The sequence below is a fragment of the Balaenoptera borealis genome, assembly GCF_965194805.1.
Source record: "Balaenoptera borealis genome assembly, chromosome: 5".
NCBI lineage: Eukaryota > Metazoa > Chordata > Mammalia > Artiodactyla > Balaenopteridae > Balaenoptera > Balaenoptera borealis.
Genome location: NC_138862.1, coordinates 135,781,234 through 135,805,655, shown reverse-complemented (window position 1 = coordinate 135,805,655; position 24,422 = coordinate 135,781,234). Strand labels below are relative to the sequence as shown.

The following is a 24,422-nucleotide window of genomic DNA, read 5'->3' as shown; positions in this document are numbered from 1 at the left end:
CAGTCTTACAAAAGTTGCGTGGGATGGAATATTTTGGGCAAAAGTAGAATCTTTGTTACTGATCTGGATTCACGTGTGTGTGTGTGTGTGTGTGTGTGTGTGTGTGTGTGTGTGTGTGTGGTTTTTCCCCCTTCATTTGAGAAATGGAGTGAAGCACTGCTCCCAGGGAAACAGAGGATTGTTCCTGAGAGCCTCTGGTCACAATTTCATCAAACACAACTTTGTTTTATGTATGTTTCTCTTTAAAGACACCTTCTTTAATCTATATGTCTTATGAATAATTAATTCTATACAATGTTTCTTTACAATGAAACACTAGCCCAGAAGGGATGAACATTTCCCTGCCCTTGGGTGACAGAACCAAAAATTTCTCTGGCTTTCAGCCCCACACTGTGTTGTGCTTCCGTCGTGACCTCTCAGGCATTGTTGCCACATGGAATCCACACATTTAGCCGCGTTTCCACGGCTTCATCTTGCACTACAGACTTGACGTTGGTGCTTACTGGAGCAGCGTCTTGTACGGATGTGCACATTTCCTCTTCCTTTTTCTGGATGTACTGTATTGTTGATTCATTAAAAGTGAACTCATGGCCAACGGCACGATGACTCACGCCTGGAAGCAGCTCATCTAAAACACGTATTTTCTCTGTAAGGCACGTCACAGCTGTCCTGTGCTTAGGTAGGACCCCAGACGGCACTCAGCACTAGGCTTGGGGGCCACCTTAGAGAGGAACCACCACCGAGAAGCACAAAAACGTGAAAAACATGGCACTCAGTAGACTGTGAGAAGGACGGGTGTTTGCAACCTGACAGCTGGAACAGAAGGCAGGATGTCCTCTCTGCTTGGCCTCAGCTGGCATCGTGCACATCAAGACTCACGTTTTTTTGCTTCTCTGGACTGGTCCGTGAATGACTCCGAAAGTGCAGTAAATACTGATTTTGGGGTTACAGGTAAGTCATAGCGGGTAGGCAAATTCACAAACATGGAATCCACTGAATGATGAGGATCAACGTACTCAACAAGTGGAGAGCCCAGTGGGGAGGAGCGTCTGTTAGAGAACAGGTATAGATGGCACAGGTGTAGACGGTGTGTGCAGGAGGCCGGTGGAGTGAGGTCACGGGGTGTGTGCGCGTGTGTGTAAAGCTTTGGAAACACACCTGAGCCCCTGAGTATGAGACAGTCTGGGTAAAGGACAGAGGAGCCGCAATCTGAGGGGGGAGCCGGCGTGGATAGGACCTGGCCTGAGTCCGTCAGCTCCAGGGCTGTGCGGTGGGGCCTCGGGCAGCTGAAGGACCAGGCAGGGAGGGAACCGCATGGCCCGATGAGGGAGGGTGCAGCCTCAGCCTAGCCTCCTGCCTGGGTAGAGTAGCCGCGGTGGCTCTTGCGTGTGGACTCGGGTTGTGTTGGAGAAACTGATGGGGCACTGATGCCACATGTTGGGTCCGTACTGGTGGCAGCTCCACGTGGAGGTCCAGCGGTGTCTCAGGCACCACGTGTCCCCATAATACAGATGAGGAAACTAGCCTCGGAGCCCAGAGACCATCACTCGGGCCTTCACATGCGCCTTTCCCGTGCTGTGATCTGATCTGGGAGGACGTGGAGGGGTTTGGATCGGACTGAGTCGTTAACCAGCTGCCAAGAGTGAGTCATGAGAACTCCAAGGCTGTGACCCGAAGAGGCAGCAGGCAGTTGAAGCGCAGTCGGGTGTAGCCCTGGGAGAAGGTGGTGAGCTCCTCTTCCCCTGAAAGTTCTAGCAGCACCTGGTGCCCGAGTGGGAGCCTCACAGTGATGTAGGCACGTTGCAGGGGGGCGCTGGGCTTGGGCAGCACGGAGGTGACTGTTTCCGGGAAGACAGGGTGTGGACAGAGCCATCAGAGGTCAAGGATGGAGGGGAGGAGGGGAAGGAGAGTTGTTGTAACACTCTTTGTACACCAGGCACTTTCCCAAGTGCACTTTCCCAAGCACCAGGGCAGTACTTTTAAAAAACCTTCTGCAGAGTAGGAAACTGAGGCTTAGAGAAAGTCAGGTTATTCAAGGGGCTCCCACGGCCCTCATTTATTCAGATCCGTGGGGTGCCTGGGCCTGCAGGGGTGGGTCCCTTATAGACATGAACCCACTGGGGCCTGATGGAAGGTGGCCAGGCGATGGTATCATTACTGCCGTCACACGGAGGGGACGGTAACTAAGGCTTTGGGAGGTAAGGGAACGTGCCCAGACCACAGACCCCCATGGAGAGGAGCGAAGATTTGAACCCCCATCTCCCTGCTTCTGGCTGTTGCCTGCAGCCTGGTGCTGGCACTCTGACAGTACTTAGGGACTGTTGGAAACCTGACCACACCCTGGCACGTCTTGTGGAAACAGGTAAGAGAAATAATCAACTCGTAGGGCTAAGGGGAGATGCTGGGCTCATCTGCAGTTGTTTCCCTGCCTTTGCTGCCCTGGGGCACCTGGGAGGCTCTTGCCAAGTCATCGGTGGCCCTTTGAAACTTCTTCCCCTCCTGGGAGCTGAGTGCACTTTCGTCCTGCCTCCCTCTTTCCCGGTCACTTTTGTTTCTGCTGAGCCTGTGCCTGCCTGGGTGGCAGCTGTCTGCGTGAGGCTCGGGTGAGGAGGTCTGGGTCAGTGACGTCCGTCCCTGTGATCCTGGTCACGTTCCCACTGGGCGGCCACAGGCCAGTTCCTGGGAACTGCATCACCCAGGTGCCCGGGCTGAGGGCAGGCCACTGGGTGACGGGGCACCTGTCCCGAAGCAGAGTCCCTGGTGATTTACGGCAGGAGGGAAATGTGCTATATTAACCCTCCTTGGCCCGCAGGACCGCCCTGCCTTGCAGTCTTGGCTGGAGATTCCGGGGGAGAAGCAGCTGCATTGGGAGGCCTGGAATCTTGCGTCAAGATGGGGTCAGTGGGGAGACGAGGGGCAGCCTCTGACCCAGGGTGAAGGCTCCTGACGTAGAACAGGTCTCGAGGCTTCCAGACGGACCCACCCCCCTTTGGAGCCGTTGCCCCTCCTGCTGGGCTGGCTGTGCTTCAGGCATCCTCCACTCTCCCATGACTGGAGAGGGAGTGCGGCTGATCTGAGGTTTTCTCTTCTGTGGCGCGAGGACCACCTGCATTTGACCCTTTCCTGCCTGGCGGGCAGCAGGAAGCCAGGAATGGGGCTCGTGGCCAGCAGGGTCTCAGCGGGGCAGTATGATGCTGGGGGTGCTGCCCCCGCGCCCCCCACCGATGCCTGGTCTGTTGGGGGCGTCTCGGGGACAGTCCCCTTTTCCTTTCAGTGGCCTTTTGCTGAGGCCTGGCTGATACCCATAAGTGCGGCTTGAAGCTGACAGATGTGGTTTGTCACCGCAGGACAGCGGTTGGAGGGGAAGCAGGATGTGGAGTTCTGTACCGAATCTGAAACCATGAGGCTCCTTGGATGTTTCTCTTTTTCTTTTCTTTCTTCCCTCCCCCGCCTCCGTCCCCCCTTCCATCTATTGTCAATAAAATCAATGAAATTGCTGCTTCCACATGGATCGCCCTTCCCTCCCCCTCCTGTAAACCACTGGCATTCCCTAGAGGGGGCGGCAGGGTGACTGATTTCTCAGTTGAAGAAAATCAGAGTATGGGATGTATTTTTGCTATCAGTTTTGTCAACACGGGTAGGCCTCTTATGTTGCCAGGCGACAGGGTTTGGTCCCCAGCCAGCGGTGACGTTTCTCTTGAACATTTTGACTTAGCTTTCCTCGCCTGGGGACACCCCCTGCCCACCCTACTTTCCTCCTTTTCTCTCCCCCTTCCTCACCCTTCCCAGTGTGACTTCATGTTCCCCCTTCCCTTCTAGGAAAACTTCCCCCTAAGAATCTGATGGACTGATTCACGCTGAGAAGTGGACGACTGATAAGGCTTCGAGATTTATGGTCTTTGGATGTTCAAGTAGTTCTGCTTAGAAATACTCCCATAGCTTGGGTGGTTCTGCTTCCTGCCTGGTGGGATGGCTGATTCCCAGCTCGGGGCTCATCACACAGGGGGAACTTCTTGAAATGTGTGTAACAGAACCATGCCCATCACACCAAGAGGGAGGTGCTGAGGAGTCCAGGCCATAGACGAGTTTTCATTTCTGCCTGGTGAAAGAAAGGTCCTTGTGGAGTTTAAGCCCTAAAGGTAGGGTCGGCAGATAGAATACAGGACACCCAGTTCAAGTTGAATTTCAGATCGTTTTTTTTAAGCATCACTCTGTCCCATGTAAACCTTGGGACACACTTCACTGAAACAGATTATTTGTTTATCTGGAATTCAAATGGGCCTGGGAGTCCTGTATTTTTATTTGCTAAATCTGGCAGCCCTGCTGAGGAGGGAGGTTGTGGTCTGAGTCATCAGCCAGGTGGAGAAAGTAGTTTCAGAGTCGGCCGCCCCTTCTCGGGGCTCCTGAAGTCACAGCGCTCAGCCGTGGAGAGTTGTGGTCCCCGCCTTGCCACCTGGCAGGTACAGGACAGGCGCTTGTGCTAGGATTCCAGATGGCTAAAATGCCCTCAGCTTGGTGCTTCTAGGTGGAAATGGGCTTCCTAAGAGAGGTGCCTGAGGCTGACATTTTTTCCTGTCCCTTCCTGGCCCTCCCTAGCTTGATCGCTGCATTCCGGAGGGCCTCATGGGAGGCCACGCCACTGGGTCTCCTCTGAAGGACCTTCCAGAAGGTGAGCTCCCCAGCTGTCCTTCCTCCTCTGCCGGGCGTCAGCCTCCCTCCAGCTCTCTCCCCTTCCCCATCCTCGAGTGCCTTTATTAGTTAGTTTGGTCATTTATTCATTTGCTTGTTTATTCATTTTTCCATTTAGAACTTCCTTAGGCACTAGAGGAAAGGGTGCCTCTTTGCTTCAATTAAGGCAGTGATCAGCTGGCTTTAGGAAGCCTCACTTTGAAGAAGTGGTTTAAATGGAAGTAAAAAAAAACAAAATACCATGCGTTCATCAATTTGTTACCGGCCTCCAGTGCATTCCACAGCCTTTTGGCAAAGCACTGTACTGCAGAGAAGGTGCTGGGCCTTTTTTATTTCTGAAAATCGTGGTGTATCTTCTAAGTTCTCTCATTCTTTGAATTTAAGTCTCTTGATCTCAGGCTCAAGCCAACTGAACGAAGGTTCTCTTTATACAGAGACGACTGGGAGGTGTTTTCACACTGACCCTGGGCACTCAACCAGGGTGGCTGCAGGCACCTGTAGCGGGCTCTCCTGAGAGCAGTTGTTGGAAAGAAATTGATATGTGAGGCAATGTATTAGTTTAGGTAGGTTCCTCTTCAATCTGGCTCCACCCCAAGCCCATAAAAAATATACAGATGAACTTCTACAACCTAAAATTCTGAAATTTATATTGCCTTGTACACAAAATAATGGCCTCATCCTGTATCAGCCAGGAATTGCATTTTGCTGCAAGTAACACAGGGCTTAAAAACAGTGGCCGAAACACACAAGAATACTTTCTCTCACCTGAAAGAAGACCTGAATTAGGCAATCTAGGTTGATGCCATGAGTCCAGGGTCATCTGAGATCCAGTGTTGTATTTATTGCTCAGTCCTAGTATGTGAGTCCCATCCTCAGAGTCACCTCCTGGTCCAGGATAGCTCCAGACGCTCAAGCCATCTCATCTGTATTTCAGGAAAAGAGGAAGGGGAAAGGACGTATGCCCCTTGTACTTTAAAGAATCTACCCGGAAGTCCCAGGCAACACGCTGCTTCTCTTTCATTGCTGGTTCTCTCATTCTTTGAATTTAAGTCTCTTGATCTCAGGCGTACAGCTGAACAAAGTTTCTCTTTGTACAGAGAAGGCTGGGAGGTGTTTTCACACTGACCCCGGGCATGGTCGTGGGTAGCAAGAAAGGCTTGGCTTGGAGCGTTTTAGCTAGCAGGGTTGTTTCTAAGGATGAAGACAAGCATGGATACTGAGAGGCAGCTAACCACCTCTGCCATGTCTGTGCTGTGGTTTATTCATCTTCTAGAGAGGCTCTTGGTTGGAAAGACTTAGAGGTGGGCATATGTGACCCGTAGAGCAGGCACAGGACTCCTCCGAGGAGGGAACTGCTGCAAACCCCGTATCTCTCTGCTCCATCACTTCTGTCCCTTTCTGCTACATGGGAAACTTCCTTTCCTTTGCATTGTGTTGGAGTCCTAGGAGAAAATGCTAGCTTACCATAAAGGAAGGTGTGTGTGTGTGTGTGTGTGTGATTTCGTCAAGTCACAGAATCCATTCATACCTTCTTTTAACACACACTCGTTAAACGACTCATTTCCCATCACCACTTCTTTGGTGGAAGCCCTCATGTCTTGCCCGGATTGTTGAAATCGCCTTTTTCCGTTGGAATTCTGCCTCTCCCAGTCCCCCTTCTCCACTTCTCACCCATAACCTCCCAACTCAGTCTTGGCGAAGTCAGTTTTGCTGATAATCCTGCTCAAAAACTGTAGTGGATGTGCTGCTTAATTTTATGTGTCAACTTGGCTGGACCACAGGGCCCAGATACACGGTCAAACATTATTCTGAATGTTTCTGTGAGGGAGTTTACTGGATGAGATTCATATTTACCTCCGTGGGGTTTCCCTAAGCAGATTGCCCTCCTTGGTGTGGGTGGGCCTCACCCAATCAGCTGAAGGCCTGACTACAACGGAAGACTGCCCTCCCCCGAGAAAGAGGCAGTTACGCAGCAGAGGTGTGCGGACTTGACCTGCAGCATCAGCTCTGCTTTGGGTCTCCAGCCTGCTGGTCCACCTCGCAGATTTTGGACCTCCAGCCTCAAAAATAATCATATGAGCTAATTCCTTAATATAAATCTCTTTCTATACACAGATCTTCCTCAATTTATGATGGGATGACATCCTGATAAACCCATCATAAGTTGAAAATATCATAGGTCAAAAATGCATTTGATACACGCAGCCTCCCGGACATGCCAGCTCAGCCCCGCCCACCTCACACGTGCTCAGAACACTCACATTAGCCTGCATGTGGGCAGAACCCTCTAACGCAAGGCCTAGTTTATAATAAAGGGTTGACTGTTTCATGGAGTTTATGGAATACTGTACTGAAAGGGAAAAACAGGATGGAGTGCGGGTCCGGATGGTTGTCAGTATATCTATCGGTTGTTCACCCCCGTGACTGGGGGCTGCAGCTGCCCTGCCCAGGATCAGAGAGAGGGTCGTACTGCACGCCGGTCCCCCAGGGAACGGTCCACCTTTGAAGCGTGGTTTCTTCTGAATGCATATAGCTTTTGCACTGTCACAAAGTCGATAACTTAAAAGTTGAACCATCGTGAGTCAGGGACCGGCTGTGTATGCACAGCCCACTGGTTCTGTTTCTCCGGAGGACGCTGCCTGACACAGCGCTCCTTCTGTCTCTGGTGACACGCCCAGCTCTGAGCAGAGCACACAAGGCTTTTACCTCCTCCTCCGCGTCTGCTCCTCTCCGTGCTGAGCCCCGCGTGCGCCCGCCTCCGCCGCTACTCACGATTGCTGGCCGCATCGTGTTGTTTCAGTCACAACCTCTGGGTACGTCATGGGGTGTTTTGCATCTGCGCACACCCTGTTCTCTTTGCCTGTGACGTTTTCCTCCCCAGACTGACTAGGTCTGTGAGGTTCAAAACAGTGGCCAGTAGCCATGCGTGGCTACTTAAATATAAATAATAAAATGAAATACAACCAAAAGTTCAGTCCTTCGGTCTCACCAGCCACACTTCAGATGCTCACTGGGCACAGGTGGCCGATGGTGGCTGTTTGGGGACAATGCAGACAGAGGACATTTCCATGGTTGCAGAAAGTTCTATGGGAAGCTTTTGCCCTTTGCCTGATGACCTGATAAAATGAAGGCACAGGTCAGTGCACCTTCTTGAGACTCTTGCTGCAGGCCCCCTCCCGCTCTGAGCTTTCCTGCAGCTTTGCTTTGAGAACTGGATGAAAGTTGTGATGTCATCCTCCGGGAACACATGGATATGCACGGGGGTGTATACATCATAAACACAATTTCAAGGTAATCGTCAGCTCCCTTTAAGGGTGAGTAACAAACCCACAGGACAGGTTTGTCCTGTGGGTTAATAACGACGAGCTAATACTACGTCATGCTTGCTGGTGTAACAGCTGACACTTCTGTCCCGCTCGCGCACGCCTGTTCTGAGCACTTTACGTGTGTTAACTCACTTGCTCCTCAGATCAGCCCCACAAGGTGGCTTCTGTTGTCCACATTTTGCAGATGAAGAAACCAAGGCACCGAGAATTAAAGTGCTCAGGGTCACTCAGCTAATGACCCAGGCAGCCCGAGTCCCGCGTCTGGGTTCCTAACCTTTCCAACGAGGGCTGAGAACCCTGACCTCCCGCCCTGAATCTGAGCTCCTTGATGACAGAAATCGCATCTTATCTTTCTGACCTTTGCAGATCTTCATGACGCATGGTGCGTGGTAGAAGTGAAATGAACGCTGGGTGGAAGGAGGGTGCTGGGACCGCCTGAGTAATACAGCGGCTTAAGGCAAAGTTGTCACGGCCCTGAGACCTTGGATTCTTCCCCTGGGTGTCTTTTCCTTTGTCTCTCTTCTTCCAATGGCTGCGGTTTGTTCCTGACCCCCTAGGGCCGGGAGAGGCCCTGAGTCCCTCAGACCTGCTTTACTTGGCAATACCAGATGGAAAGCCAGTGGGTGCCCACCTGGCGTCCCCAAGCTGGGGGCCCCGCTGCACCCTGGCCCTAGGACAAGGCCATTCCTGTCTTTCTCAGAGCGCCCTAGGTGGCTTGAAGTGGAGTGGGCTCCGAGGCCTGGGTGTGCTTGCTTCTGTGTCCTGTTGCAGTGACGGCCTGCTCTGGCCCTGGCTGGGGGCTGCTGGCATTTCCATATACCGAGCTAGGCGGGAGGTGTGCTGTGCTTACTCTTATTTATATTAGGCCCTTGTTTTCATCTGTGTCCTCCTGACCTTGAGTTCTTTTGGGGTTCATCTTGCCGGTGGTAGTTAAAATTAAGCCAAGTCATGCTAACCCAGAGGCAGAAGATGAGTTGGAGGGGAGGGGGGTTGACCTTTCAGTGAATCAGTTGCTCCTCTGGCTGTGCTTCAGTGTCCCAGGCAACCCCTGGTGCCAGATGATCCAGGGCAGGCCGAAACCCGGAGAAGGTGGGAAGGGGGCAGCCAAGGTCCCTGGCGATGAAGGGCTTGGAATAACTCCTGTTTCCAAGTCACCGTCCTGGTGGCGGGGTCTCACAGATGTACAAAACATCACTGCCTTCAAGGAGTTAGCAGTCTTGTCAAGAAGGCCAAGTGAAGGATAAAATAATTCGAGATACGTTGTCAGTATGTTCATACGTTGGACAGTTTTCAAAGTGTTAATAACATGGCAAACTGTTGAAATATAAGTATAGAAGTTTGGTCTTGTGAATTCAGAGGGTAAAATTTCACCTGGCAACAAATTTCCTGACGACCCACTGGGACCTGGGTTATATATCAGTCAGCTTGGAGGAGGCGAGGTCGAGTAGGAGGGGAATTATTTAGATCTCAAGAGAATGACATTCACATCACACGATTTAGTGTATACAGTGAAGTCCTTATTCAGGTGAGTTTTCACATCACGTAAATGGGCACTTCCGAGGATATGTGCGCCCAGAGAGATCAATGTCTCCATTGGTCTGGAGCCACAGAAGGAGAAAATTACAAGGTGCATTTGGATGACTGACCACCAGGAAGTTGTTTGTGGCTTATCATTTGTACCCTAGCTTGGTACCTAAACTAAACAGAGTACACTATTAAAATAAGACATTTCTTAAATGTCTGCCATGTACTGGCCACTTGGCTAGGTTTTGGGAATTAAAAGTTCAGGAATGGTCTCCCCGTCACTAGGGCTCCCCGGGTCACTGGGTGATACTCTGTAGAGAGATCATGGAAACTCCCTGTGAGCTCTTCTGCTGTGGCACCAGCTCTGAGGGCCCTCAGCCTGGAGGACTGACCAGGTGTCTCTGGTCACCAGCATGTGTTGGGGGCCCAGGGGTTGAGTTGCCCTACTGTTCCCCCTCCTCCCTGTCTCCCTTCATGGCTCCTCTGTGGGTGTCTTCCAGCCCTCCAGGCCAAGAGTAGAAAGCTTTGCAAATCCTCTTCCCAATCATCCATCTTTAGTTGCCAAGTAAGTTGTGTGAATGGAAGTCACTTTGGAATGGGCATGTCCCCTGCCCCCGTTAACAGCAGCCTCTTGGGAGTGAAGCCAAGCAGCTGTGTGACGGAGGCACCGGCTGTGGGGAGGCCAGTCCTGGCCAATGTCAGGAAGCTTTCCAATTGAGAAGCCCCTTTTGTGGATCCCAGACTGGCGGGGAAGGGGCCCTTGACAGATACTCCCGTTATATCTTCTGAGTATTTCTTATCTCAGAGGCAGGAGGAAATTTTTTTTTTTTTTTTGTCGTAGGGCATAGTTATTTATTTATTTTTATTTTTGGCTGTGTTGGGTCTTCGTTTCTGTGCGAGGGCTTTCTCTAGTTGCGGCAAGTGGGGGCCACTCTTCATCGCGGTGCGCGGGCATCTCACTATCGCGGCCTCTGTTGTTGGGGAGCACAGGCTCCAGACGCGCAGGCTCAGTAGTTGTGGCGCACGGGCTTCGTTGCTCCGCGGCATGTGGGATCTTCCCAGACCAGGGCTCGAACCCGTGTCCCCTGCATTGGCAGGCAGATTCCCAACCACTGCGCCACCAGGGAAGCCCAGGAGGAATGTTTTTTGAGCCCATTTATTTTAATAGTGTAGAGGCTGGAAATGTCTTTGGAGCCCATTCGGTCCTTGGTACAGAGCTGGGGGTGGGGAGGTTGGCCGGGACTTGTCCAGCTTTGGATGCTCTACAGAGAGAATGCCTTGGCCAGAGGGCTGGGCAAAGTGAATGTGCAGATGGCGTTGTAGAGATAGTTTGTCAAACTGAGGGTGGCCCGGTGGGTTCTGTGGTTTCTCATCAGGGTCTAGAGACATCGGTCTTGTCAGCCCCCCCGCTGGACAAGTGGAGTAATACGGGGCCTGTGCTGGTGCTTTTCCTCTTCCAGGGCACTGCAGTCACGGCACCTGGGTCCGAGCCTGGTCTCCTTTCTTTCCTCCTTTCCTTCCTTCCTCCCTCCCTCCCTCCCTTTCTTGTATAGTTGATTTACAATGTCATGTTAGTTTCAGGTGTACAGCATAGTGGTTCAGTGATACATATATCTGTGTGTATAAATATTCTTTTTGAGATTCTTTTCCCTTATAGGTTATTACAAGGTATTGAATATAGTTCCCTGTGCTATACAGTAGGTCCTTGTTGTTTATTTTATACGTAGTCTATATCTGTTAATCCCAAACTCCTAATTTGTCCCTCCCTCCCCCCTTTCCCCTTTGGTAACCATAAATTTGTTTTCTATGTCTATGTGTCTGTTTCTGTTTTGTAAATAAGTTCATTTGTATCATTTTTTAGATTCCACATGTAAGTGATATCATGTGGTATTTGTCTTTCTGTGTCTGATTTACTTCACTTAGTATGATAATCTCTAGGTCCATCCATGTTGCTGCAAATGGCATTTCATTCTTTTTTATGGCCGAGTAATATTCCATTGCATATATATATATACCACATCTTCTTTATCCATTCATCTGTTGATGGACATTTAGGTTACTTCAGTCTCCTTTCTTTCTAGCCGTGTGACCTTGGATCAGTTCCTTAACCTCCGTTTCTTTGGGTTTCAAATGGGTACAGCAATACTTACACAATAGGGCTATAGGCTAGATTCCGTAGGTGAATACTGGTACAGCAGGAGTTTAATAAACACCCTTGACCTGGTTCCTTTTATCCTTTTGGCAGTAGAAGTGAGGTGCAGGGCAGGGCAGGGCTTACCCAGGTTTCTGCAGTTTGGTTTCTGCTCTCCTTGGAAGTGCTTTGTGCTGATAATGTGCTTTGTCATTGTAAGTGGGTGCCCTCCCCCCTCCCCCCCTCTCTTCGAGGGACAGAGAAAGAGCCGAGGTTTTTAAATCACAGCAGAAGAGATCAAGATTAGAGGTGAGACATTCTGGGCAGCCGGAGTGGTTTGGCCACTAACAGGATGGGGGGGGCCCGTGTTGGACGCCACCATGTTTTTGGTAAGTTGCCCATGTGGGCAAGGTGGGTTTCGAGGGGTCAGGAGCCTTTCCAGTCTTGTAAACCTGTCTCTCGCTTGGCTAAAATTTGGGCTCTTTACCTCCCCTCATTGGCAATCCTACAGGTGTTTTGTTTTATTTTTTAAATTTTTATTTATTTTATTTATTTAGCTTAAATTTTGCCTTCAGTGAGGAGCACCTTTGATAAATACCTTTGGTTTCCCTAATCTTTTAGTGAATAGCATTTTCTTGAGTTTTGTGATTACGTGGCAGGTAAATAGCAAAAGTGATAACTGATGAACCAAAGCCTTCAAAAGACATTTCTTTACCACGTTTTATTATGGCATGTTTCAAGCGTGCACAGAAGTAGAGAGACTGTCAGTGAACCCCAGGCACCCGTCAACCAGCATCAGCAGCAATATCTTGCAATCCTGTGTTCCCCAGTGTACCCAGTTTTAATGGTAAAGCTGTTCACAGATACCATATCACTTCACCCATAAATACTTAAGTGTTTATCTCTAACAGATAAGAACCTTTAAAAGATCACATTTTCACACCTCACAAAATGAATAACAGTTCTTTTTGTATCATCTCATGCCCAATCCTTTTTCAGATTTCCCTGGCTGTTTGAACAATGTATTTTTCTTATGATCGGTTTAAAGCATTTGACTAGAAACAGCTGTTATATTTTGATTTGATAAATAGGGTGGGCCTCCCCTTTTCCCTCATGTGATGCCCTTACTCAACCCAGTGACATAATTTTGAGTGTGAGGAAAGAACTATGTGGTAGATAAATAGCAAAGTAACAGCTGATTAAGAAGTGCATCAAGAAGCAATTTTGTAAGCTTTTTATTACGGAAAATTTGCAAATATATACAATAAAGATGACAGCAAAAGCAGACTAGCTCAGTGGTAAACTCACCTGCTGATGGACTGTTTGCACATGTCTAAGCCAGACGCTGTGTTCCAGGCCACGGCCTCAAAAATCCTGCTGTAATTACATGTCTTCTGTACTGGGAACCAGGCTCACTGGGAGATAAGAGAGGCCTTGCCCTTTCACCTCCAGTCTGAGACATCCAGTGACTTGTTCAAGGTTGAAGACCCAAGACAATGGTCATTGTTGGTGCTGGGAGTGTACCCTGCTGCTCCCAGTTCTTTGGACACAGGACGGGGCCTCACAGTGGCCCAGCTGTGCCAGGCGATCAATGCCAGTTCTGTGCAGGGCAGGGGAAGGTTTCTTTCGCCAGCACCATGGTGTGTTTAGAACCGGGGGCCCTGGGATTGGAGAGCTGCAAGGGGCATGTTTGTCCACGTGGTCCTGGTGGGCCTGCCTTCTGGAGAGCAGGCCCTGGAGATGTTGGCAGCTCTGCTCACAATCCCCAGGTAGAGGGAGGGCTGTGCCCACAGAGGCAGAACGGGGTGAGGGCCAGCCAGCCTCCTGGCTCCCCGCCGGAGAGAAAGGAGAGGAGTAGGAGGTGAGAGCAGGGACAGAGCTTTGCCAAGGCAGCTGCTGTCTTCGGGTGCGAGACTGGCTGTGGCTGAGCGGAGGGAGATGCCGTTCCTCATCCTGGCATCCCGATTCTTCATCCACCCACCTCTTGGCTCCCATGCTCCCTCTTCCCCATGGGAAACCAGCAGCCACTCATGAGCTGTGAAGGACTGTCATGAGGCGTAATTACAGAGCCCGGGGCTCTGCCCACGCAAAGCAGCCCCCTCCCCTCCCTCAAAACCTCGGGCCATGGTCGGGCACCCTGTCGTGCCCGGGATCTGCGCTGTTTTCCAGGGAAGCTTCCCTGACGGGTGCGTGTGTCTTTCTGACCCCGAGACTTGGAGATGCTGTGCTTCTTGTGTCCTGGGAATGACCTGGGGGGGGGGGGTGGGGGGCGGTTTGGGGACAAGGCGGAGATAGAAATAAATGGGAGGATTTGCGGGGAAGAAGGTACAGCCCTGCTGAATCTGGGGAACCCTCCACAGCAGAGAGGCTCCCCAAGTGAGCACGTATTTGAGGAAGTTAGAGGTGGTATGTGACTTGTCCCTTTGAGCAGGCCAGTTTACTTGTTAGGCTCTTGATTTCGCTTCTGTAAAAGAAAACGGTTGGTCTCCATTGTTTCTATCTCCTCGAGCCCAAAGACTTCGTGATTTGACCCCCGTGGGCCAGGGGTCTGGGTGTGGTGGTAGCTCCCGGCGCGCTGCTGGGTCACGAGGGCCTTGGCCTTGGGCACCGTCCCCTGCCTCAGGCCTGCCCTGGACTGACTCTTGCCAGCTTGGAGCCCAGCCACCTGAGCATGGGAGCAAGAGGGAGCCCAGAGGGTGGATGTGGAGGCACTTTTCTGGCTGGGGAGGGGGGCGCAGAGAGAGGCTCGGCATCTGTTGGGTCCCAGCAGCGGCAGCAAGCCTTTGATTTGGGGGCCCGCGTGGGATGTGCCGTTCCCGGAGACCCCGCCACGCCTGGCTGGCAGGCTGGGTGAGCCACAGTGATCGTGCAGGGAGAGCCGAGTGTGAAGGTCAGAGACGGCCGTGGCTGGCCAGCCCTGACCTGCTGACTTGGGCTAAGAGCCCCATGCCCTCCCTCCTGCCAGCAGCTTTTGGCTGGACCGGGGACCGTCTGTAGGGAGGCAGATGGTGCCCACCTGAGGCCGAGGGACAAGTGGCAGGTGAGTGAAGCGGGAAGCCCCCGGGTGTGGTGTGGACGTGCGTGCTGGGCCCAGAGGTCAGGCGCAGGCTGATGCCTCACACAGGAGACAAGCAAGGTGGGCTCCATCCCAGATGAACCTCCCCGAAGCCCCCAACCGAAACCCTTGAGTCAGACCCAGCCTTGGTCACTCTGGGGCCCTGGATGACCCGGGGAAGTGGGAATTGTCCTGCCAGAAACTGGGTCATAGCACCCTATTGAGTGGCTGGGCCGTCCCTGCACCCAGGGTCTCACCACAGTGTACCCCCAGGGTTCCTTTATGACAGGTTTTTAACTGTATGATTATTTATAAAACAGAGCAGGAACAAAAATGCTGCTTTAAAAAAATTTTTTTATTTTATTGAAGTATAGTTGATTTACAGCGTTGTGTTAATTTCTGCTCTACAGCAAAATGATTCAGTTATACGTACGTATACATTCTTTTTCATGCTCTTTTCCACTATGGTTTATCACAGGATATTGAATATAGTTCCCTGTGCTATACAGTAGGACCTTGTTGTTTATCCATTCTACATGTAATAGTTTGCATCTGCTAACCCCAAACTCCCAATCCATCCCTCCCCCACCCTCCTCCCCCTAGGCAACCACAGGTCTGTTCTCTGTCAGTGAGTCTGTTTCTGCTTTGTAAATAAGTTCATTTGTGTCATATTTTAGATTCCACATATAAGTGATATCACATGGTATTTGTCTTTCTCCTTCTGACTTACTTCGCTTGATATGGTAATCTCCAGGTCCATTCACGTTGCTGCAAATGGCATTATTTCATTCTTTTTAATGGCTGAGTAATATTCCATTGAATATATGTACCATGCCTTCTTTATCCATTGAATTATATGTACCACATCTTTGTTATCCATTCCTCTGTCAATGGACATTTAGGTTGTTCCATGTCTTGGCTATTGCAAACAGTGCTGCAATAAACATAGGGGTGCATGTATCTTTTTGAATTATGGTTTTCTCTGGGTATATGCCCAGGAGTGGGATTGCTGGATGTTATGGCAACTCTATTTTTATTTTTTTGAGGAACCTCCGTACTGTTCTCCATAATGGCTGCACCAGTTTATATTCCCACCGACAGTGTAGGAGGGTTCTCTTTCCTCCATACCCTCTCCAGCGTCTGTTATTTGTAGACTTTTTAATGAACGCCGTTCTGATTGGTGTGAGGTGGTGCCTCACTGTAGTTTTGATTTGCATTTCTCTACTAATTAGCAGTGATGGGCATGAAGATGCCGTTTTTTTTTTTTTTTTTAAATTTTATTTATTTATTTATTTATTTATGGCTGTGCTGGGTCTTCGTTTCTGTGCGAGGCCTTTCTCTAGTTGTGGCAAGCGGGGGCCACTCTTCATCGCGGCGCGCAGGCCTCTCACTATCGCGGCCTCTCCAGTTGCGGAGCACAGGCTCCAGACGCTCAGGCTCAGTAGTTGTGGCTCACGGGCCTAGTTGCTCTGCGGCATGTGGGATCTTCCCAGACCAGGGCTCGAACCCGTGTCCCCTGCATTGGCAGGCGGATTCTCAACCACTGCGCCACCAGGGAAGCCCGAAGATGCCGTTTTGATGAACACAAACCAGAGATTGTGGATGGTAGCTGAGACCTTCCACCAGCCTTCACTCATTGTTGGCCAGTGTCTAGGCCAGCCCGTCCAGTAGCACTTCCCGTGATGCTGTAAGTGTTCTGTGTCTGCGCTGTCCAGTGTGGGACCACCGGTCACATGTGACTCCTGAGCCCTTGAAATATGACTGGTGCGACCGAGTAACTGAAAACCTGATTTATTTCATTGTAATTAAATGTAAACAGCCACCTGTGGCCAGTGGCTCCTGTATAAGACATTGCAGATCTAGAGAATAGTAAGTAGGTAATTGCAAATGAGAATCATTTTTTTCTTTACTTTTTATTATAGGAAATTTCACATATATACAAAGTAGAGTAGTGTAGTGGAGCCCTATGTACCCTTCACGCAGCTTCTATAATCACTAACCCACTGGCCAGTCTTGTTTCGTCTTTACCTCCCCACACCCCGACCACCCCAGCTCTCCCTTCTGTGTTATTTTGAAGCTGATATAATAGCTTTTTAATTTTTGTTTTTAAACCGCTCATCTTTAACCCCAGGACAGAGCAAAACTATTTGACCTTGCTTTTTTCTCATCCCTTAGGACTCCTGACATTCTGATTTATTGACGAGCCTTCCACTAAACCAGCTGCAGGCCGCCCTGTACAATGTCTCTTAAGACTGCTCACGGCTTCCTCGTATTTCTCTAATGAGAGATACGCACCATAGATCTTTCATGTAATTTGTAATATATATTGTTTAATATGTTTTATATTATACAGTTTAATATTAACTGATAATGGCTCAAACTGTACATGGTAACATTCGGGACTGATTAAAAATTGATGTCCCATATGTTCAACACATTTTTAGATCTGCAAAAATTGGTCCAGGAAAATTGAGTTTGACAGAAATAATGGAAAACTCCATGGCATAGGCTGTATAATGAGTAAAGTTTGTGGATGAAACTGCTCCGTGGCTCAAATTGATTTGAAATTGAAAAGAACTGATCCTAATGAAAATAATTTTGACTAAATAAAAATGAAAAAAATTAGGAACACTGGATATGAAAAATAATCAAGGAACTAAATGGACTTCATGACATTCTCTCCAGAAAATGCTTCTGATTAAAATGTTTGTGTCCGGGACATCCTCAGGGTCAAAGTGGCCAATGCCCATCTCTGGCCACTCTTCCATTAACCTCAGACAGGCTTGAAAGGGCGTGGAAGGAGGAAGTTTGCAGAATTGAAAGTCTCAGACTCTGGCAACTTCCCGTCCCTGGGATTGCTCAGAACACCGGCGGACAACCAGAGCTTGAGTTAAACCGAGAACACATGCCCTGTCTCCTGCCCGCTTTGATGTTCATCCTGATATCCCTCCCTCGCTGGGGATCTTTGATCTTCCTCAGATGGCTTGGAGAGGCATCTGTGGCTTTTCTCCATGAGCTTCTAGCTGGGGGATGGATTCTTCCAGCAGCACATGCAACAGTCACCGTAAAGGGGCAAGGACAAAATTGTATCTTTTTTTTTTAAAAAGGCAAGGACAGGGGGCTTCCCCCCAGCGGCTGTCCAGTGCAGCAGGCACCTTGACGTTGTCCTGCTCTCCTGTGGGGTGGGGTCATCCCAGCCAGAGCACTCAGGCCATAGAAGGCAGGCCTCCCTGTGGTGCTCTGAGGCCCATGGCCACCAAAGGGCTGTTGCTGCCCTCACACTCTGGACGGCCTCTGCTCTCCCCAGGCTGGTGACTTTCTGATCCTCTTTAGGAGGCAGTGGGGCACCCCATGTGTCCCGAGGTTTCCAGAAGCCTCTTGTTGATCCGTGATTGTTCCCGTCGAGCACTGGGAGGTGCGTGCAGATGGAGCCCATTGGTTCCTAAGTAAACCCAGAGAATCCCTTTGGGTTTCAAGTGCTAATGGCGTTCATAGGGAATAGGGAAAGCCATCCAGGGGCCTGTGACCTGAATGGGAGTGTGGTTTTGATAGAAATTGTGACTGCCCCATGCTCCCCTGGGAGTGGGGTCCAAATTGTTGCCGAGAGCAGGTGAGGGAACAGGGTCGGGGTGCAGGAGAGGTCACACTCAGAGAGCTTTCAGCATCAGCCTCTATAGACCCCACCATCTGCTCCCCGGCTCCTGACTAGGAATGAGCTCAGCTCTTACACCGGGGATCTCACATCCCTTACCCCCTCACTCGCACTCTGTGGAAGGGAAACGTGCTCTCCTTGGTGGCTGACATCTTTTCTCCCTGCAAACCCCCTACCCGTCCCCATCTATTTAGCAGTGGCCAGTGTGGCCCTGTGATTAGGGAGGAGAAGTAAGAGGGACCTCGCTTGGGCTTCCCTGGTGGCACAGTGGTTAAGAATCCGCCTGCCAATGCAGGGGACACGGGTTTGAGCCCTGGTCCGGGAAGATCCCACATGCCGCGGAGTGACTAGGCCCGTGCGCCACAACTACTGAGCCTGCGCTCTAGAGCCCCCGAGCCACAACTACTGAGCCTGCGAGCCACAACTACTGAAGCCTGTATGCCTAGAGCCCATGCTCCGCAACAAGAGAAGCCACCGCAATGAGAAGCCCACGCACCGCAACGAAGAGCAGCCCCCACTCGCCGCAACTAGAGAAAGCCCACGTTCAGCAACGAAGACCCACCGCAGCCAAAGTAAATAAATAAATTAATTAAAAAAGAGGGACCTTGCTTGACCAGCACCTCTTGGTCAGGAGTGTGTAGCCCAGTGGGTGGTATTTGGTAGAAGTTTAGCATGAAGCACTGGGTCAGGGTTTGAATCTGGACCCACCCTTGCTACCTGTGTGACCTTGGGCAACTTCTTTAACCTTTCTGAGCTTGGTCTCCTTTATAAAGTAGGGATGACACTTGGACGACCTCACAGGGTAATTTTGAGATCTAAATGAGACGTGTCCCAGAACACCTTATTATATATTATACTCAGAATAAATGCTCCAACAGTAGCTGCTATGATTTTCTTCGTAATCATCTAAATCCACAGTTAAGGTTTGTTAGGAGTCAGGTACTGGGTTACTCTCGTCTTGCAGGCTTTCTGCGTGATCTGGAGCCACCCGTAGCTACAGCATGGCTTTGGGCAGCCGGGTGACACGACCCCTACTCTTTTTCAGTTTCTGCAGCTCACTGGCTGGTGTGAATCCCAGGTAGGGGTGCAATCCTGCACAGTTTGAGCCGCCATCTGGTCTTTGGTCCCTCAGCAGCTCCTCTGGCTGTGTATTATTTATGGGTAGACTGTCCACTTGCCCCACGATCATGTCACTGGCAACGTTACCCAGGTTGCGGGCACCTTGTGGTAGAGCAGAAATAGCCCCACCAAGGGTTGGGGGCTCTGGTTTCCTGGCTCTGGCCATCTACCAAGTAGCTGTGTGACATTTAACAGGTGGCCTTGCTTCTCTGGGCCCTCCTTTGAAAAACGAGGGGTTGAACTGGATGGCCTGCAAACCTCCTTCCGCCTTCTACCTCTGCTGCAACCAGCGCAAACATCCGGGTGCTCCTGTTCCTTCCTGAGGCCGCTTGTGGGCTGGCGTGGAGTGGAGTGAAGGCCGTGGCCGTGGCCTCGACAGTGGCCGGCCTCTCCACCCTCTCCCCCTTTGTTGATGACACCGTGGGAACCCACTTGTCAAATCCATTCACGAGCAGCCTTTTAACACTCTCTCCACAGCGCTGTTTCCGTGAAAGCCATTAGTGTTCACGAGTCATGAAGATATTTCACCTTTTTCCTGTGTTGCATTGTACAGCTCCAGTCTGGTTCTGCTAACATCGCCCACTCAGCGCTGTGTCGGGCAGGCCTCAGCTCTCTGGTTTGCTAACTGGGCTTCCCTTTCGTGCGTGAGCCCCGCTGGGCCGTGTGTACGCTTGGGGAGCCCGGGAGTGTAGGGCCCTTATTCAGATAATGTATTAATACCAGGGCCTGGGTCCTTTGTTGGAGTTTGAAGGTCAAACCTAGTTGGCTGTGCTAAAGATTTCTAGGTATCATCTTTCATATGATGGTGAGAGCCAGAGAGCCTGCTCTTTTCTTGGACTGTAAGTTGGCTTCTGATTTTCGAGGTCCCGTGTTCCCGTTTGGAGGCTGGGAAGTAGTCTCTGAGTTAAGCCTCCTCGGTTAGACATGGGTGTGAGCTCTTGGATATGCCTCCTGTGCTCCATGGTGCCTGGTGCCTGACACCCTCTGCTTCGAGAACTCTTCCCTAAGAAACCTTCGACTAATCACTCTCTCTTTCCAACATTCCCATGTGCTTTACACCGGTCACTTGTCACTGTCTGTCTTGAATTGGAGTTTGTAATGAATGTGTCTGTTTACCCGACTGAGTTGGTCCCCCTTATGTTGGGGGTAATGTTGGGAGCATGCCATCACCCCTCCCCCCCAGAACTCAGCGCCCAGGAGATGCCTCATCAATGTCCAGTGGCTCGTGTCCTGCTGGGGGGGTGTGATGGCATGCTCCTCTCCCCACCTTGTGTGCACCCGCCTGGTCCTTCCTTGTGTGTGAGGGTTTAGAAAATGTTTTATGAAATGCCTTACAAAGAGGCCATGTGCTTTGGGGTTCTTTAGGAAGCCCCCAAAGTTGTTTCCTTGGGCTTAACAGTTATAAAATAGGCTGTGAGCAGTCAGAAGGAAGTTGAGGGAGATCTGACCAGTCTATGCGGGCTGCTGTAGTCACGTCTATCAGGTTTACAGAATAGCCCAGCTGTGTGGAGGGGAAAATGTGTTATCATTTAGGTTTAGATTTGGCTGAACATAACAGAAAACCCCCAAATAACACTGGCTTGAATATGAGACTTTATTTTCTCTGTCATGTAAAAAGTCAGTTCAGGGCAGGGACCTAATTTACTGTTCCTTCATCCTTAAGAGAGTTGCCTCATGATCCAAAAAGGCTGTTGAAGCACCAGCTGTCATATTAATATCACAGATGGAAAGACAAAGGAGCTCTCCTGAAAGTCTCACTCAATATCTATTTATATCTCATTAGCTAAAGGTTAGTAACAGGAGTACTAGCTAAAAGTTAGCAACAAGGTTGGTAACAGGGGTACAAGCGTCACTCAATATCTATTTACATCTCATTAGCTAAAAGTTAGTGACAGCTGGGAAGTAGGTTTTAGCTGGAACATTGCCTCACCTGGAGACATGGGGGCTCTATTTCCAAGAAAGATGCAGCGAATAGACAGTGAGTACAGAACACATGCCCAGCACTTACTTGAATGAATGAATGAGTGAGGGGATAAGTGATGGAGAGATGCCATCTGGGCCAAATGTATACCAAACCCTCATATTGGCAGGATCCACAATATGACAAGGAAAGCACATTTCTGATACCACAAGAGGGACAGCGCCTTAAGGAAACTTCAGAAACTCCCCAGGGACTCAAAAGAGAGCATGTTCTACAGGGCCACTTCAGATGGGCATCCTCTTTTCCCTCTTTGTAGGGATCTGGTTCCCTTATTTGGAACACAGCAGATGCATAGCAGCGGGTCAGGAGGGGCTGGGCCTGGGTCACGGCAGCCACATTTCAGAAGGTCCCCATGAGGGCATCTGTTTTTGGTTTGTTTGAAGAAAGAAACGCTTCATCACTCAAGCAGGGAGACGTGGCTGAATTGAAATACTAAAATTTCCTTAAATACAGATCCCTTCTTAGAAAATATTAGAATCCTGTGGGGTTAATTATGCTCTGATGGTCCTGGTTTGAAGCCTGTAGGTGGTCTGTGGTTCAGCATGGGGCGGCTTCTTAGTGCCAGGTGCCCTCCAGCACGTCTGGGCAGGTGGAGGGCCCCCGAGGGCTGTCCTCACACTGGAGAAGCACGGTGGGCCTGGAGCTCGGGCTCTGGAGCAGTGAGTGTGCTGCTGACAGCAGGTGGTGCTGTCTTCTCAGTGGTTTGTCCTAGAGGGCGGCCCCTGGTCTCCACTGTGTCCCTGAGGCACACCTGTGTGGTCCCAGGGCCACACAGTGGGTCTGCAGCAGGCAGGTCCCCTGGTTGAAGCTTTAGCCTGGCATTCATGCACAGCCTCTGTTCTTGACTCCCTTTTGAAACCTTGATGGGAGCCTTTGTCAAGCCTCCTACAGACACTGTTTCATAACTCTGCTTCTTCCTCCAGGCCCCCCACCAACCCGCATTTTCAGATCATCCCCATCTCCAGCCCTCAGTTCGGGGTCGTCCTCATTTAAGAAGCCGTCCTGGATTCCCTCCATGGGAAGAAATTTCTCCTTCATGTCCCCTCACTCTGTTACTTCTGAATGTCCACTCCCTCCCCAGTTTGGCTCCCTGACCAGGTTGTTGCCGCCAGAGGGTCGGGTCGGGTGTGACCTGCAGTTACACGATCACAAAGATGGAGGGGACACCGAGGGGTCACACAGCTGTCCCTCACCCTGGGGGCTGATGGGCTCCAAGTCCGGTTTTGTTCCTCTCAACTGTCTTTGAAAAGTGTCCTTGGCCTGTGGTATCCGAAGACTTCCTCTCAGTCACGTGAGACTCACTCTGGGAATGGGTGTGGGCCCAGATGTTCCCCCCACCTCCTGGGTCCCAGGGACTGCCTCGGGGATGTCCCCCAGTTTATGTAACTGACTGAGGGATCTGGTTAGCCAGGGGTGAGTGGGAGGCTGCAGCGGGCCAGCATCTGGCAGCGGCTTGCCTGAACCCTGGCGGGGAGTTCAAGGTGGGCCTGCTGAGAGCAGTGACAAGGACTTGCTGCAAATTTCTGGTGCAACCTCATGGCCCACTCCTGGGGGACGCGTTTCTACTGCATGAAAACAACAGAATGCGAGTCAACTATGTGACTTACAATTTTCTAGTCCGAGTAAAAAATTTAAAAATAGCAGGTGGAATTAGTTTTAAATAATATATTTTAACCCCTTAGGTACAAAATATTGTCATTTCATCATGTAATCAACATGGTCGTTATTAAGGAGATCGCTATTCTCTTTTTGTTCTAAGACTTTAAAATGTGGGGTGTTTTACACTCAGTTTGGATCAGTGACGTTTCATGTTCTCGATAATCCAGGCTAAAGGGGCTCTGCTGCCGCTTCTGTTGATTCTCCCACTTGAAGTTCCCTGAAAGCAGGGACAGCATCGTGACGATCAGGGCCTTCCCCCCACCCATCGCAGGTGTTGGCGCGTGTGATTTGAGTGGGGGCCTGTCCCGCAGGGTCACCGCACGGGGAGGCTGGGACTCGGAGCGGCTGGAGTCTGGTCACAGCTGCGTGAGCTCAGGGACGGCCCTGGCCTGTCGAAGCCACGGTTCCCACTCAGGATGACGCTGCTGGACAGTAATCTCCGGGGCTTTTCTGATTCTCACGTGCTGTGAGCTGAACCATGTGTCTGGGCAGGGTTGCTGCTGGGGACACTGATACCCTTGGCCTCATTAGCAAATGAGATCATCTCTGTGAAGGGCCACGGTCGACACTGTACCCACCACGGATGGGCCAGTTCGCTGCCTCTAACTCTGACCCAGAGCCTGCATGTTTATCTGGTATGTTGGGTCCCGGGCTGTGAAGACCCTCCACTCCCCCATCCAGCGTCTACACAGACCTGCGGGTGCCCGGCCTGTTCCCAGGCTGCCCAGGCAGAGGAGGACAGGACTCGTCCAGGCCCTCGGGACGCCCACCTTCTGGAGGGTGTGATGAGCCAGCGGGAGCCCCTGCTGTGTCCGAGGCCTCATGCGGTTTCTCTCTCGCGCAGGCGCAGCTGGAAGCTCAGAGAGCCACGCAGGACTTCCAGAGGGCCACCGAGGTGCTCCGCGCCGCCAAGGAGACCATCTCCCTGGCCGAGCAGCGGCTGCTGGAGGATGACAAGCGGCAGTTTGACTCGGCCTGGCAGGAGATGCTGAACCACGCCACCCAGAGGGTATGAGTCTCAGCGGAGCGCGCCCGTGGGACGAGGGCCGGGCTGGGCTTGCGCCGGGGTGCGCGCCTCTGCCTTGCGCCTGCCTGTGGGCAGGGGCCGGGGGGGTGGGGCGGGCGGGGCGGGGCATGCGTCTGCGTGTGGGCGTGGGGTGGGGAGAGGGGCTGGGCTTGCGTCCGCCTTGCGTTCCTGCGGCCTCGGGGTGCAGGTGCCCATCACACCCAGACTCCCCGCTGGTTTCCCCGAGCAGAGGAAACAGACCCCCAGGCATGTTGTACGT

At 51.2% G+C, this 24,422-nt stretch overlaps 1 protein-coding gene across 2 annotated transcripts in view; it reads left to right on the top strand.

Annotated features, from left to right (window-relative positions):
* Positions 1 to 24,422, top strand: part of SH3BP5 (SH3 domain binding protein 5) — a 72,012-nt gene that overhangs the window by 33,659 nt on the left and 13,931 nt on the right. Inside the window, exons 1-2 of one of the 2 annotated variants that reach the window (XM_082392796.1) lie at positions 1,724 to 2,362; positions 23,981 to 24,145. In XM_082392796.1, coding sequence (XP_082248922.1) covers positions 24,122 to 24,145 — 24 coding nt within the window. In that variant the 5' untranslated portion in view covers positions 1,724 to 2,362; positions 23,981 to 24,121. Of the gene's footprint in view, positions 1 to 1,723; positions 2,363 to 23,980; positions 24,146 to 24,422 lie in introns of those variants that run through there. The other variant, XM_082392795.1, reaches the window with a different exon arrangement.